The 15,439-nt window shown below is 38.0% G+C and overlaps 1 protein-coding gene across 1 annotated transcript; it reads right to left on the minus strand.

Moving 5' to 3' along the window:
- Window positions 1–10,711: 10,711 nt before the first annotated feature.
- On the minus strand, window positions 10,712–14,788 carry LOC110866800 (TMV resistance protein N-like). Its single transcript, XM_022115948.2, has 2 exons — window positions 14,265–14,788; window positions 10,712–11,828 (listed from the first exon to the last, which is right to left on the minus strand). The coding sequence occupies exons 1-2, from the start codon at window positions 14,786–14,788 to the stop codon at window positions 10,712–10,714; spliced, it is 1,641 nt and encodes a 546-aa protein (XP_021971640.2).
- Between the last annotated feature and the right edge of the window lie 651 nt (window positions 14,789–15,439).

The following is a 15,439-nucleotide window of genomic DNA, read 5'->3' on the forward strand; positions in this document are numbered from 1 at the left end:
ACTCCCAATTTGTGCTTGATCACATCATCGATGTTCAACAACCGAAGGGAAATCAGAAAGGCATAGGGTATAAGAAATGTCCGCCCCCTTTGATGAACAACTATACCAAGATGCCTGATGAGGAGGAAATGCCTCGGTATGAACCCAGTGTGCCTCTTGATGTTGAGGAATTTGCTACTGGCCTTGGGTTCAAACCGGACAATTCTTCGAACACATCCTCTGAGCAACAAGAAATGTCATCATCCATGAAGCAAAGTCCTCCAACCATTGAGGACTATGATTCTTCAGATGATGAATCAGATGTGAGTGACAAGGATGAATCACTTGATGAAACGAAAGGAGTAGAAATTCCAATTGAGAATCATATTCTTTGTGATCCTCCTACTCCTGTCGTGCAACCTGTTGCCAAGCAAGTGATAGATCCTGTCAAAGCTGTCAAAGATGTCAGGAATGACAAGGAAAGTATGTCTGCTGTTAAAGGTGATAATGTGTTGTATACTTTGATCGGTGATAGTAAAATCTATTCAAACAAAGATTTTCCAATCAAAAATGTCAATCAATCCTTGATTGACAAAGTGTTTGAAGATACTACGAATAAATTTTTGGGAAAGTCCATTCCAGGAGTTGTGGTAACACAATGTGATCCTGTTCCAAAATCAGAAATTAGAAAACAATTTGGAAACCAAAAGTCACCGACAAAGCAACAACCAATTGCTTTTAAGGGTAAACAACAACAACGAGCTCCAAAGCCAAAGGCTAAGGTTGAATCAAAAGGAGCTCGTTACAAGAAGAAAGCAAAAGATGTTAAATTTGTAGCATCAAAAGGTACGGATAAAATTGAGACTTTTGAAAACAAATCAAACACTGATTTTGTACAACAAGTCAAGATTTTGAAACGTAACAGCGATAACAATTACACCCAACACACAAACGGGTGTGATGAAAGAGCAAGTACCTCAGGTTCTACAGGTTCGACATCTGCTAGTCGATCAAGTTCTCCTAAGTTTGTTGAAAGGAGAACTTGTTTCAAATGTGGGAAGTTTGGGCACATCATTAAAGACTGCACAAACTCGCCCAAACCAAATTTTGTTGAAAGAACCCCTTCTGAACAAGGTCACTCACAACGTCGTCCTGTTTCTCCAAAACATGATAAAAGAACTGTTAAGGAACAAGAAACGAAACAACGACGTCATAACATCAAAGCTGTTGAAAAGGCTTTAAAAGCTGAAGTCAAAACGGTTAAAAGGAAACCTAGTTTGTCACAACCATTAAAATCAGAAACTGTACATAATACATAATCTGGTAAACAAAGACAAACTTGGAGATCTAAAAAGGGTGATAGTTCAGGGGGAGTTAATGTGTTTGAAAACCATCAACAGATCGAGCTCACGTTTTGTGATGCTCAGGGACGACCCAAGACCACTAAGGCTTGGGTCCCCATTCTCAACTGATGTTTTTACATGACATGTGCAGGATGTTCTAGGAGGAACTATTAATAGTCACTGGATTGTTGATAGTGGAGCATCCAGGCACATGACTGGCGACTTACGGCTCCTATACGACGTGAGAAACATTAGAGGAGGGTATGTTGCTTTTGCGGGAGACAAAGGCGGATTCATCACTGGAGAGGGAAGTATCTCCAATGGCATCGTGTGCTTTGATAAGATCAATTATGTTAAGCAAATTGATCATAATCTTCTCAGTGTGTTGCAAATCTGCGATAAGAAATTCACCGTGCATTTTGATGATGCCGGCTGCTATGTGCTGAAACCTGGATTCAAAATTCCACAAGAATAGATTCTCTTATCGGCTCCGAGAGTTAATGATCTTTATATTCTCGACATGAGCCAAGCGATTACAACATCTGCACAAGTCACTTGCTTTGTCTCAAAAGCCACAGAAAAGGAGTCTATATCTTGGCACAGAAGAATGGGACACATTCACTTGAGAAAGATGAACCATTTGGTGAAAAATAATCTTGTGAATGGTGTACCTGTGAGAAGTTTTCACTTACAAGATATCCGTGTCTCGTGCGAAAAGGGGAAGCAAACAAAGAAGTCTCACCCTTTGAAGAAAATCAACACTGTCAGCATGCCTCTCGAACGTCTTCATATGGACCTTTTTGGACCTATGAAGCACAAGACAACTTTCGGAGATGCTTATTGTCTAGTTGTTACTGATGATTATTCTAGATTTTCTTGGGTATCCTTCATGGCACACAAGAGTCAAACTCCTGGCATCCTCAAGGATCTTCTTACAATGTTAGAGAATCTCTATTCGTTGAAAGTGAAGAGGATCTGAAGCGACAATGGAACCGAATTCAAGAATCAAGTTATGGATGGGTTTTGTACTTCTAAAGGCATTCTTCATGAGTACAGTTCTCGTTATACTCCACAACAAAATGGTGTCTCGGAGAGGAAGAATCGGACGATTATAGAAACTGCAAGAACAATGTTAGTAGAGTCGGAACTCCCTATTCAATTCTGGGGGGAGGCTGTATCGGCTGCATGCTACACGTTAAACAGAGTTCTTACAGTAAAGAGACATGGCAAGACTTGCTTCGAACTCCTTCAGAAAAGGAAACCGGATCTTTCTTACCTAGAACCGTTTGGTGCTCCATGTACTATGATTGAACCGGATGGAAAGTTTGGAGCAAGAGCTATCGAGGGTTTCTTCCTTGGATATGCTACTCCGAATTTTCGTGTTTGGAATCTAGCTACCAAAAAGATTGAGCTATGGAGTGAAGTCAGGGTTCAAAGGTACACGAGTCCTGTTAGGGCTCCGGGTGATCCGTGGATGTTCGACTATGATGGGCTATTTGACTCCTTCAATCTGCCAACCTTTGACGAAGAATCAGCAGCGGCTAGAATGTTGTTGGAAAGTAACAACGCTGCTGTCTCGCCTTTGGTTAGACCTATTGTTGTTGACCCCCAAGCTTCTTCGTCTGTCAACAATATGGTTCAAAATGAGGTTTATGAAGATGCTGCTGATTATAATGATTCTTCTGAAGATGATGAATATCATGATGCAGCTGAAGGATCTTCGGCTCCAGCTGCTCCTGTTCAAGGTGCCTCTGGTGATACACCTCATACGCAGAATGTAGACACTGCTGAAGGGAATGCATCCACCTCTACCCACATTCCTGGTGTGGAGTTGGTTGTTGATCTTAATCTTACCAATTTGGGTATCAATGCACGTGTGCCAGAAAATCCTGAAATGAGGATTCATGATACCCACCCCCAGCAGAATATTATAGGAGATGTCCATCGCGGTGTGCAGACGCGTAATCAGCTGAGAAACAACCGGAATGCTGGTTTGTATTCAGCTATAAGAGAATCTGGTCAACAAAATGACTGGTCCTTCGCGTGTTACGTGTCACAAGAAGAACCAAAATCGTGGAAAGAAGCGTTGAAAGACAGTGCTTGGGTTGAAGCCATGCAGGAAGAATTGCAGCAATTTCAAAAGCTTGGTGTTTGGAAGCTTGTTGAAAGACCTGAGAACTACAAGAAGATTGGCACTCGATGGGTCTTCAAATGCAAGAAAGACGACCGTGGAGTGGTTATTCGAAACAAAGCTCGTTTAGTCGTTCAAGGTTTTCGTCAGATTGAAGGGATCGACTACAACGAAGTGTATGCACCTGTTGCACGTCTCGAAGCAATTCGAATCTTTCTAGCCTATGCGTCTTTCAAAGGATTCAAGGTTTATCAGATGGACGTCAAAAGTGAATTTTTACATGGTGTGGTTGAAGAAGAGGTATATGTCGAACAGCCTCCAGGTTTTGAAGATCCTGTCCATCCCGATCGGGTTTGGTTGCTAAACAAAGCTCTCTATGGTCTTCATCAAGCGCCACGAGCTTGGTATGCAACCTTATCCACCTATCTGCTGGAGAACGGTTTTCGAAGAGGTCTTATCGATTGTACTCTCTTCATCAAAGAACAAGATGGAGATCTTCTTCTGGTACAGGTATACGTTGATGATATTATTTTTGGTTCTACTAATGATGTCTTGTGTAGGAATTTCGAGCGCATTATGCAGGATAAATTCGAGATGAGTGCTATGGGGGAAATGACCTTCTTCTTGGGCCTATAAGTGCAACAAACTGAGTCTGGGATATTCATCCATCAGACTAAATATGTTGGTGACATCTTGAGCCGGTTCCAGATGTCCGATGCAACGCCCATTGGTACCCCATTGCCAACTAATCACGGAATTACTCCAGACTTGAAGGGTGAAGCTGTTAGCCCCTCATACTATCGCGCAATGATCGGATCTCTTATGTACCTCACAGCATCAAGGCCAGACATAATGTACCCAACGTGCCTGCTTGCCAGATATCAAGTTAACCCGAAGGCCTCACATCTTGCAGCTGTAAAAAGGATTTTTCGTTATTTGAAGGGTTACCCTGACACCGGTCTATGGTACCCTAGGGATAATAACTTTGACTTAGTCGCATTCAGTGATTCTGATCATGGCGGATGCAAAATCGACGGCAAATCCACAACGGCTGGATGTCAGTTTTTAGGAAATCGCCTAGTCACATGGCAGTGCAAGAAGCAGACGTGCGTCGCTACATCAACATGCGAAGCTGAATACATTGCTGCCTCAAGTTGTTGCTCCCAAGTTCTTTGGATCCAACAACAATTGCGGGACTACGGTTTTGAATTCCTAACTACTCCTATTTACGTTGATAATTCTGCTGCATTACAGATCACTAGAAATCCTGTGCAGCACTCAAAGACCAAACACATCGAAATTAAATATCACTTCATACGTGATTGCTTTGAGAAAAGACTAATCGATGTTGTTAAGGTCCACACCGATGACCAACGTGCCGACCTTTTTACCAAAGCTTTTGACAAATCTAGATTTGACTTCTTATTATTGGTAAACGGCATTAAGGTCAAGCAAGAGTAAACCAACATCGGAAAATCATTTTTGTAAATACCTCTGTGTTTTAAATTTGTCTTAGTTTGTTGATTTTAGGGGGAGTAAATCCAAAATCTGAAAATCCAAAAACATCGAAAAATTTCAAAAACACAAAAACAATAGAAAAACAAAAATGAGTTTCCTGGCGAGCAAAAGAGAAAATGATAGTACATCAGTGGCCTATCCAAACCTCTTTAAACCTTAAATGAAAAACGATAAGCAGCTCTATATAAGATGTATCGGTAGGCTCACAATCATTTTAAAGTGTGCAGGGTGATATAAACTTAAATCGACTGAAGACCAGGTGGGAACCATTCATTGGCATATGGTCTTAGTACCGAAATTTCGTTTGATAGATTGCCGAGGTTCTGAAATATTCGGTCTTTATGCTGCTTATCATCTGGGTATCATGGTTGTATCTTTTACCGAAAAATAACGGGGACGCAAGTCTAGATCTTCCATGATACTATACATACGTGTACATATTACATACTGCATTCGACCTCAATAAGTGATAAACAATCACATGTCCAAACAAATAAGTGATAATATATCACATTTATCCGGGAGTCAAGTTCGTCTCTCTGCTGTACGAAAGTACTGACCTGTTCACGGACTTGCTCCTGTGCCCCTCATGCATATGAAAATCAAGTTCCTCATCAATAAGTGATTATATCACATAGGGCTTGTTTTCAAATCAAAATAAGTGAGTATCTCACAGCTTATACGGTCAAACAGATGATAATCAGTATACTCACCGGTAAGATGAACTCTCGTGCATACCTTGATACGGGAATGTGTCGTGATGTGGATGAACACCGGTCGGTAAGTATAAATCATACCTTAACGTATCCCCTCGCCATGATTACATCTGATAAGTTGAGCTTAAGTGGACAACAATACCGATAATTGTTATAGGATGCTTATCTTAATGTTAACTAACTGAACAACAAGAGTGTTTTGACATGACCGTACACTGATATGATTCTCTTACCCTCGAAACTCGCAAAAAGAATGTCTGTATATATCTACTGCTTAACTTTTATTGTTTTATTTTTAAACAGTTTCGTCGTTTGGTGCATATCAGTACGACATTAGCGGTGATGTCGTTTGATAACACTCAAAGGATATTAAAATTGTTGTCTTTTAATTTATTCAAAAATACCAAAAAGATTTTAGGAGAGTTTTAATATAAACTTTATAAAAGCCAAAAAGATTTTATTTCTGCTTTACTTTCGATCATACGATGTTGGAGCTCGAGTCTTCGTTACCTGAAACCTGAACGAAAACCGAATTGACTAAATCTTCATAAACGGTCGAAATTTGCAAGTTTTGAAAGTTAAGTCTAAAATTGAGAAATTTATTAATCTTTCAAACTGTCGGACGGTGTTTGATTGTGACATGGTCATACGTGTGTCATTTGTTTATGTTTACTATATTCCAAGCAGTTGTTCTCATTACGCGTATAGATTTCTTGCATGTGCAGATTCTAAAGGCAAGGAGAACATGGTCGATGACAAGCTTTGGAATGAAGTCACGACGTGAAGGCACTCAAGTGATGATAATGATCGAGTTGCCGCTGGCCATCATCAACACCACAAGGATCTCACTTCATAAAGATCAAGTCATTCACGAGCATAACTCAAGGGGGAGCTTATGTTAAGGGGGAGTTTGTCAACACACTTCCTACATGATACGGGTAGTTTGTTGATACACTCTCTGCTTTCAAGACGTGAAGACTTTGAAGATCCTCCGACATTGAAGACTTGAAAGGACATCAGAGTCTTGAAGACATGAAGATCAAGAATGATCAAGGTCAAGACAAATCTGCAAACATCGAAGATCGAGACAAAGCTACAGCCAAGGGGGAGTTTGTTGGTGCACTTGTGTCTGTACTTTGTCTGTATCCAGTCTCGATGTAAAACGATGTCTATGTTAGGCTTGTAAGTTTGACCAAGTCAACTATCCTCCTAGTTTGACTTGGCCAAACAGTTTGTTTATGAATGTAACATGTCTGGTTCGAAGGATATCTCATCGAAGGATAGTTAGATCCTTCGATGAGCTCGAAAGTTGAACCTTCGATGGACGGACCTCGATAGATAGTCCTTCGAGGTCACTGTGAACCCTTCGATGGAAGCCTGATCGAAAGATCAGTATTCCTGATCCTTCGACTGGTTCAACATCGATAGATGATCCTTCGTGACATCTATCGGATCCTTCGGTCAGACCTGCTGTGTATGGGTATATATACCCATGCAGTGTATGTTGAAAGATAGAGGCACACATAGAGAGTTAGAGAGTTGAGAGCATTCTGTCCGAAACACACACACACATAGTGAGAGTTTACAAAACTGATTTGTAAACATTGTGCTTGTAACCGGAACCTTCATACGTATTAATACAGTGGTGTTAATCGGTGAACCTTGTGTGTTTGTGTTTATACTTGTTTCATCTCGGTTTGCTTGCTAGCTTGGATTCCGCACTCGCTAGTGGGTTTGTATAACAAGGTTTAGGTTCGTCATCCTCCGAGAGGGACCTACAGTTACTGGTATGGAAGGTGGTTTATGGTCAGAAATATGGTATGTTAGTACTAATTTTAAACATCATTATGTGGGAAATCTGGATGTTTTTAAACGAATAAAACACATGTTTGGAGTAGAGACCAAAACCGGTGAAAACAATTTCCTGTTCATAAGGGGCACTGGGGCCGTAGACATTAAGTCTGGGAATGAAACATTTCGAATTCAAAGTGTGTTTTATACTCCTGAAGTAGATCGAAATATTTTAAGTTTGGATCAACTTGTGGTACAAGGGTATACCGTAAAGATAAGTGGAGAAAGATGTAGAATCTATCCCACGTTCAGTGTCCCCGTTTCGAATACAAAGAATGAGTATTATGGTTTAACTAAAGAAGATGAATTAGGAATAAAAGAAAGGCAAATGATAATCAATCTCGGTTCAGATTATGATGAGTACAAAACAGATTATTTAAATTCTTATTTTGAAATTCTGAATTTGTCTTCTCAAGAACCGGATTGGAATGTTATGATCCTACAAGCTATGGAATTTCATGAGTTTCAAGATTGTAAAGCCTTACTGGACATGTTAGAAGATGTAGAATATGTTTGTAAATACAAGTATGATCTGCAGGTTAAATTTGAAGAGATGTTAGAGTGGTTCATAAAAACTAAATTAGGAATCTCTACGAGGCCGATTCCGGCATATTCGGGTGATAAAAGGAAGATAAATCTGCTCGAGTTATACGTGGTGGTGAAACGAGAAGGAGGGCACAAGAATGTTACGTCTAACAACCTATGGGCACTAGCAGCGAAGGACATGGGGTACGATTATAATGATGGTGAATTAATGAGAATAATGTATGCAATGTACCTAGATGTTCTCGTGTATTATTACAAATTCAAATCAACTCAACAGAGTGTTTATGAAAGAGAAACAGTGAAAAGTAATGAACATGTTAGCCGAAGTCGGAGTTTCTCCGATAATCAAGATTCAGTTGGAGGCCGAAGAGAAAGAAACATGAGCGACGACTGCATCCCGGAAGAAGAAGGTGATCATTATGCGTTATTTGCAGGAAATGATTGGCATGGGATGAAGAAACTACAGAAAAGGCGTCAGTTCGATTTCAAGCAAGTGGAGAAGGCAGTGGATGAAGCTAACCGAAGTGTTCTAATGCATTCTCAGAAATATAATCAAGTTTAGGGGAGTGTATTAGATTAAAAACTTAGTTATATGTCTGTATTATGTATTCTTAGGATAATTAAACTTATATTACATATGTATGTAGCGAATAAGAGGAGTGATACGACGGTTGATAGATACCGGTTTAAATGGCAGTTATTCCCACCAAGTTTAACCACCGTATCAACCGCCATCACTTGATGTATATATAACAATTGCCGGCAACTATTTCCGGTACCAAGATATTGTATAATGTCCTCTTCAATTTCAAATTCATTCGGTTCTGAGTGTGTGTATTCGTTATCATTCATTTGATCAAAGTTTAACATGGATTCTACTTCCGAGCCTTGTGAATCCAACTCTAATGTTCATACGAGAAGTGTTAATCTTCCGCTGCCAATAAAAGTTTGATGACAATATTGTCATGAAGGAGAATGGGTATATTAGTTCCGTGTATGCTTCTACGAGTGTTTTGATAAAAATTATAATAGCCTTTAAACTTACAGACTCATTTAAATTATTTCTTCATTATTTCTAAAATAAGTTATGGATTCAAATTATACCTAAAAATATAAACTCATTTTAGCATATAGAAGGGTGCCCACACGATGTAGAGGGGAACACACTTAAAGGCTGTTAACGTGCTCAGTCGAGATAAGCTAGCTCAAGCTCGACTCGAAATTTATACCGAGTTGGCTCGAAAATAAAATTGCGCTAGAATCTCAAAATTGAGTTCAGCTTGATTAAAAAATCGAGGTGGCTCACTCGACTCAATTTAGCTCGACTTTAAAACTTATTTTATCAGAAGAGTCAAACATATACCCTGCCAAAGGGCTGAAAATAAACTTAACATAGCTAGCCAAAGAGCTAAGTATGTAAGATACACAATTTATTAATTCTTACAAAAATACAAAAAATCCAAGGGATATGGGATTGGCAAAAGTGCAAAAATTACAAGAGATTTGGTGGGGTGTTCATCGAAGAGAATATCGAATTTTCGAATTATTCGAATCGAATATCGAATTTTTGAATTATTTTCGAATAATTTTTATTTTCCCTTGAATTCGTATTTGATTCGAATTCGATTAAAACTTAGCGAATTTGATTCGAATTCGTATTCGAATAAAAAACCCAACTTGTATTCGATTTGTATTCGATTAAAAATTCGAGTTCGAATCGAATTCAAATAAATGCGATTTGTTTCGGATTCTTTAAAAACATGTAAATAACTATCAAAATGAAACATAAATTTTAAATCAGCTATAAATAAAGCACGATATATCATTAAAAAGTTCCAAATAAAATACTATAAGTCTAAAATTCAAAACAAGAAGTCGGGAATAACCACTTCACATTACAAGTTAATATTTTTAGGGTTAGAAATCTATTGATAGATTTGTTAAGTTTTATCTCATATTAGTGTTGGTGGAAAAAATATTTACCAAAATAGTGTTGTTGAGAAAATATTTACCAAAATGGTGTTTTAAAATATTTATTTGTTTCTCACTCCTAACCTCATTGGATAATCCAATTCATTAAAAAATATTTACCAAAATAGTGTTGTTGGGAAAATAATTTTTTAATTATATACTTTTTTAACAACACTATTTTGGTAAATAATTTTTCCATCAACACAAATATGGGAAAAAACTCTAGATTTGTTACTTAGGTTTTAGTTATGTGCCATGCAGTGGGTTTGGTAATATGTAATTTTAATACTTGAAATCAATTTTGAAAATAATTTAAAATATAACCTAATAAAAGTTATATATGTATTATATATAAAAATAATAAATAAAAATGTATGATTTTTATTCAAATTTCGAATCGAATCGAATTTGAAATTATAAATTCGTATTCGATTTATTTGACTCGAATTGAATCGAATTCTTATAATCGAAACGAATTCTTGATAATCAAATCGAATTTAAACGAATTTCAAATTTTACGAATTCGAAACGAATTCTGAACACCCCTAATTTGAAGGGTTTTGAAGGCTTTAAAGGACTCTACTTTATTTTAATACTTGTAATTACTTAAATTTATATAAAATTACTTTTTTGTTCTCATTATATGCATTATAAATTTATAATATAGTGTGGATATTAAGATGACTTACATCTGGTGCGGTCACTACTTCTATCATTTCATCTGGATTCTCCATCATGTTGTATGGATTGCATTCGGAGGCCACAAACCTACCCATATCTTGAATGAGATCATGCATATGAAGATATTCATGTGGCCCAATTCCATGTGAAACAGTCAAAAGAGATTTTTCGATCAACAAGGTTATTCCACTTACAGCTTCAAAGCCACAACACTCAAGAATTCCTGTGATATAATCTCTTTGCCAACCATTGAAGTAACATGCAATGTGTAGGAATATCTTTTTTTCAAGGATGTTCAGTCCATCAAAACTTATCTTTAGAATCGCACTGATTTCCTTATGTGGTACTTTGGCCAACACATTCAATGCACTCTGCCAAAAGCCCAAATTCCTACCATAAAAATGAGAGCCTAAAACTTTAAGGGCTAAAGGAAGGTGTCCTGTGTGACTTACTACAGCACCTGATACATCCTCATAAGCTTTTGGAGGTAAGTTTGCTTTAAATGCATATCTACTAAAGAGTTCCATAGCTTCATTTTCTCTTAACAATTCAGGTGCATATTTCTCTTGTGCATATGATAACAAATGCTCGTCTCTGGTTGTTATCATAATTCTACTACCAGGGCCAAACCAGCCATGAGAACCAACCAAGAATTCAAGTTGTTCCATATTATCAACATCATCCAAAACAACAAGAACCTTTTTACGGCAAAGTCTTCTTTGAATCTGACAGATCCCGTCATCACAATCTTTTACTCTAAAATATGGTTCCATTAAGATTTCGGAAAGAATCTTCTCTTGTAACGTTTTGAGACCTTTCTTATCAGAACCATTTTCTCTAACACCTTCCAAAAAGCTACTGCCCTCAAACTCGTACGAAACTTGACGATACACAGCTCTCGCAATTGTTGTCTTCCCTATTCCACCCATTCCCCAAATTCCTATCATGCGAACATCAGCCGCACCTTTAGCAAACAATGACTTCACATGCTCTACACGTGATACCATCCCAACAAGATTATCTGGACAATTACGAGATTCCATATAGCTCAAGATATTCCGTACAATTTGTTTGATACATTCAGATTCACGCCTGTATGTTGAGAACACTTTTTATTATGATAGAACTCGATTGTGATGTGATTCAGGTGTTCAATGTTAGAAACTAATCTACACTTTTTTGTGTGTTGAGAAAAGGGTAGTTAATACTGTTTTCTAGACAGTTTAAAATTGTTGAAACAAGTTTAAGCAACTGTTTTTCTGTTATGTTTTTGTATACATGTAGTTTTAGAGTAGAATCATTGTCTTTTTTAATGCCTGCAACTTTTTCTACGGAAGATCTCCAAAATAGGGATTTTGACCCCCTCTCTTGCTAACAGGAAAATTAAAATATAGGAAATGTAGATAGACTCCAGCACGTAAGATGGAGGTAGCAGAGATGATGTAGGTGGAGAGCTGCCACTGGGGTATTGTGCGACAGGAGGTTCCCAACAAAATTGAAAGGGAAATTTTATAGGGTTGCAATTAGAACTGCTATGTTATATGGAACCGAATGTTGGGCCATTAAGGAAGTACAGGCACGTAAGATGGAGGTAGTAGAGATGAGAATGCTAAGATGGATGTGTGGGCACACAAGGTTAGACCGGATAAGAAATAATGTTTTTAGGGAGCGATTAGGAGTAGCTAGTATATCAGATAAGATAAAGGAGGGAAGATTGAGATGGTTTGGGCATGTGAAGAGGAGGCAGACGATAGAACTAGTTAGAGTGATTGAAACCCTCGAGGTGGAGGGGAGGAGGAGTAGAGGTAGACCCAAAATTACTTGGGATGAGCGGATTAAGCAGGATTTGCAAAGATTGCACCTCTCTGAGAACATGGTCCATGATAGGAACTCGTGGAGACGTAGGATTAAGGTTAAGGATTTCTAGGAGAGGTACAATTGTGTTTCTAGGTGTAGTGTATGGTCGTACATATGTAACTATGTGTATAGGATGTTTTGTACAATTGTGTTTTTAGGTGTACTGTATGGTCGTAGATATGTAACTATGTGTATAGGTTGTTTTGTGTTGTCACACTTGTTCTGTTTTACCATGCACTCTTTCACAACTCATACTACATTGGTAACTTCATACACACACACACACCTCATGTTCTATTTATTTCTTTCCTGGGTGTTTTGGAGCCGAGGGTCTCTCTGGAAGCAGTCTCTCTATCCCTAGGGGTAGAGGTAAGATGTGCATACATCCCACCCTCCCCAGACCCTAAAATAGCTTTGCTATTTGTGGGATTTTACTGGGTATGATTGATTGATTGATTGATAGACTCCAGCGGCTAAGCTTCTCTGCTAACTTTGGCGGCTAAGCTTGTCTGCTAACTTTGGCTAACCTTGTCTAGGGATGGCAATGAAACCCGAACCCGCTGGGTAAACCCGAAACCCGATACATTTGGGACGGGTTTGGGGTCGGTTAATTGGGTTTGGGACGGGTTTGGGAATAGTTTTTATTTTTTGTCGGCTAAACAAAAAGTACCAGCTAAACATGAATTTCAGTGCCAAAATGTACCAGCTGAGACTTAGGTGTCGCTTGCTTACTGATTGGTCTAAACACTTCAGAAAGTTGAAAAAAAAAGTGTGTCCATTTTGGAAAAGTCTTGGTCAACATTGTCTATTTTTTATGATTTTCCACTTGCTAACATAGGAATTGACATTTTGCCCTTGAAAAATAGACATATTCAGAAAGAATTACCAAGGAAACAACGCCCACACACACCCGGCTAAGATGATTAGGTTTTAGCAGTCGACACAAAAACTTGAAAAAAATACAATGGAATCCAACAAAGAACCAATCATATCTACTAATAGTGGGCAAATTGGCGTATTACCAAAGCACGCTCCTATTGCCACAGCAGTAGATATATGTATTTTGAGAATACACATTAACGACCAATGGCTAAAGATGGCTCTGATGGGCGGTTTTGCTAGAATATGTAATAATGAAATCACTGTTTTAGTAAATGATGCAGAGAAAAGTAGTGACATTGATCCACAAGAAGCTCAGCAAACTCTTGAAATAGTAGAAGCTGCTTTGAGAAAAGCTGAAGGAAAGAGACAAACAATTGAGGCAAATCTAGCTCTCCGACGGGCTAGGACACGAGTAGAGGCTATCAATGCCATTTCATAACCAGTCGGTACGTCCAAAAAAGCATCGATTTATACTTTGGTTGTTTTGTTTGACTTGATTTTGTCGACTAAAAACAATCAAGCGCAATCATATTTTGATACAACGAAAAAAAATCTACGTAAATAAAAAATAAACTTTGCCATTTGGCTTGTTGTATTTAAAGTTAGTTAGTCGGTTATGTTTTTTTTCGGATAAATGCTTAGCTTGCTTCTATTTTCAGTTAGTGAATGAGAATCAGAAAATTCCGAAATTCTTTTTTCTCAAGTTTACACCCTATTGGAATTAGCTTAGGTTTTGATAAGTTGTTCACAATCATAAAATACTGAAATAATAGAGCGAGAAGAACTTACCCACTGGCCGTTCCGTGTACATGCCATCCTGATAAACCGGCAGCGGCCTCTAAAGCTCCCCTCCACCTTTTCACTTTCTCCATATCATATGCTAATTTCACTTCATGCTTTTTGAATGCTGCCTGAAAACTTCCCTTCTGTCCACGGACGTCTGATGGATCAACATGGTAGAATACTGGTAACACGGTTTGTCCCATCAGATGCCTACATTCGATGATCTTGGAAAGTTCTTCCAAACACCACCTAGAGTTTGCATAATTTTTGGAGAAGACCACCACCGCCACCATCGATTCTTCAATTGCTTTCACAAGTTCTGTGGAGATTGGCTTCCCTCTCTGAAGCTTCTCGTCATCCTTAAATGTGTATATTCCTGCTTGATCCAGAGCTGCATAAAGATGGTCTGTAAAGTTGTTTCGAGTGTCTTTGCCATGAAAACTTAAAAACACATCATACGTCCATCTTCTAGCTGGTGGAGCAGCAAACGATGACGATGAGTATTTAACTAAATCACCATCCATGGCCATGAGCTAGAAAATATCCGTGAGAACTATAAAAAGGATGCTTAACTTAGAGTTTGTGTTTTTTTTTTCAAGCTAGAACTGGACTATAAATGGGTTGATGAAAGACTTGAGGAATGAGGATTTTGTTAAAAAAAAAAAAGTAATTAGTGAGGAAGAAGCTATATTTTTCTTGGAAAAGTAGAACAAGGCTACCTAGGAATAATCCCAACATGATTTTTAATTATCATTGTTGTTCGACAACTACAAGTAAAGAAAACAGACAAAAGGGGGTGTGTCTTTTATCTTAGAGTTCAAGAGAAAACATAGAAGCAACTTAGGTTTCTTCATCGTTTGGAAACAGATTAATGGAAATATAATGAAAGTTCATTCTCAAACAAAATTGTTTGGGTTGTGTCATAGAAAATTCGATAATATTTTGATGGGTGCAAATTAAAGTTGTTTGGGAGTAATTGTAGTTAGTGATTGTTAGAACTGAATTTAGCAAAGGGCACAAAATCTGTTGCCAATTCTATAAAAGAAAATGGTGATTATTTTTGCGTAATTAACTTTACTTATTTGACCAACATGTTTAATAATATATGTCAAATAGGTTGGAGAGCGTGGAGTGCATGCTTGTTTGAGTTTATTATTACTCTTAAGTATTTTGAACCTCAT

Source organism: Helianthus annuus, chromosome 7 (assembly GCF_002127325.2).
Source record: "Helianthus annuus cultivar XRQ/B chromosome 7, HanXRQr2.0-SUNRISE, whole genome shotgun sequence".
Classification (NCBI taxonomy): Eukaryota; Viridiplantae; Streptophyta; class Magnoliopsida; order Asterales; family Asteraceae; genus Helianthus; species Helianthus annuus.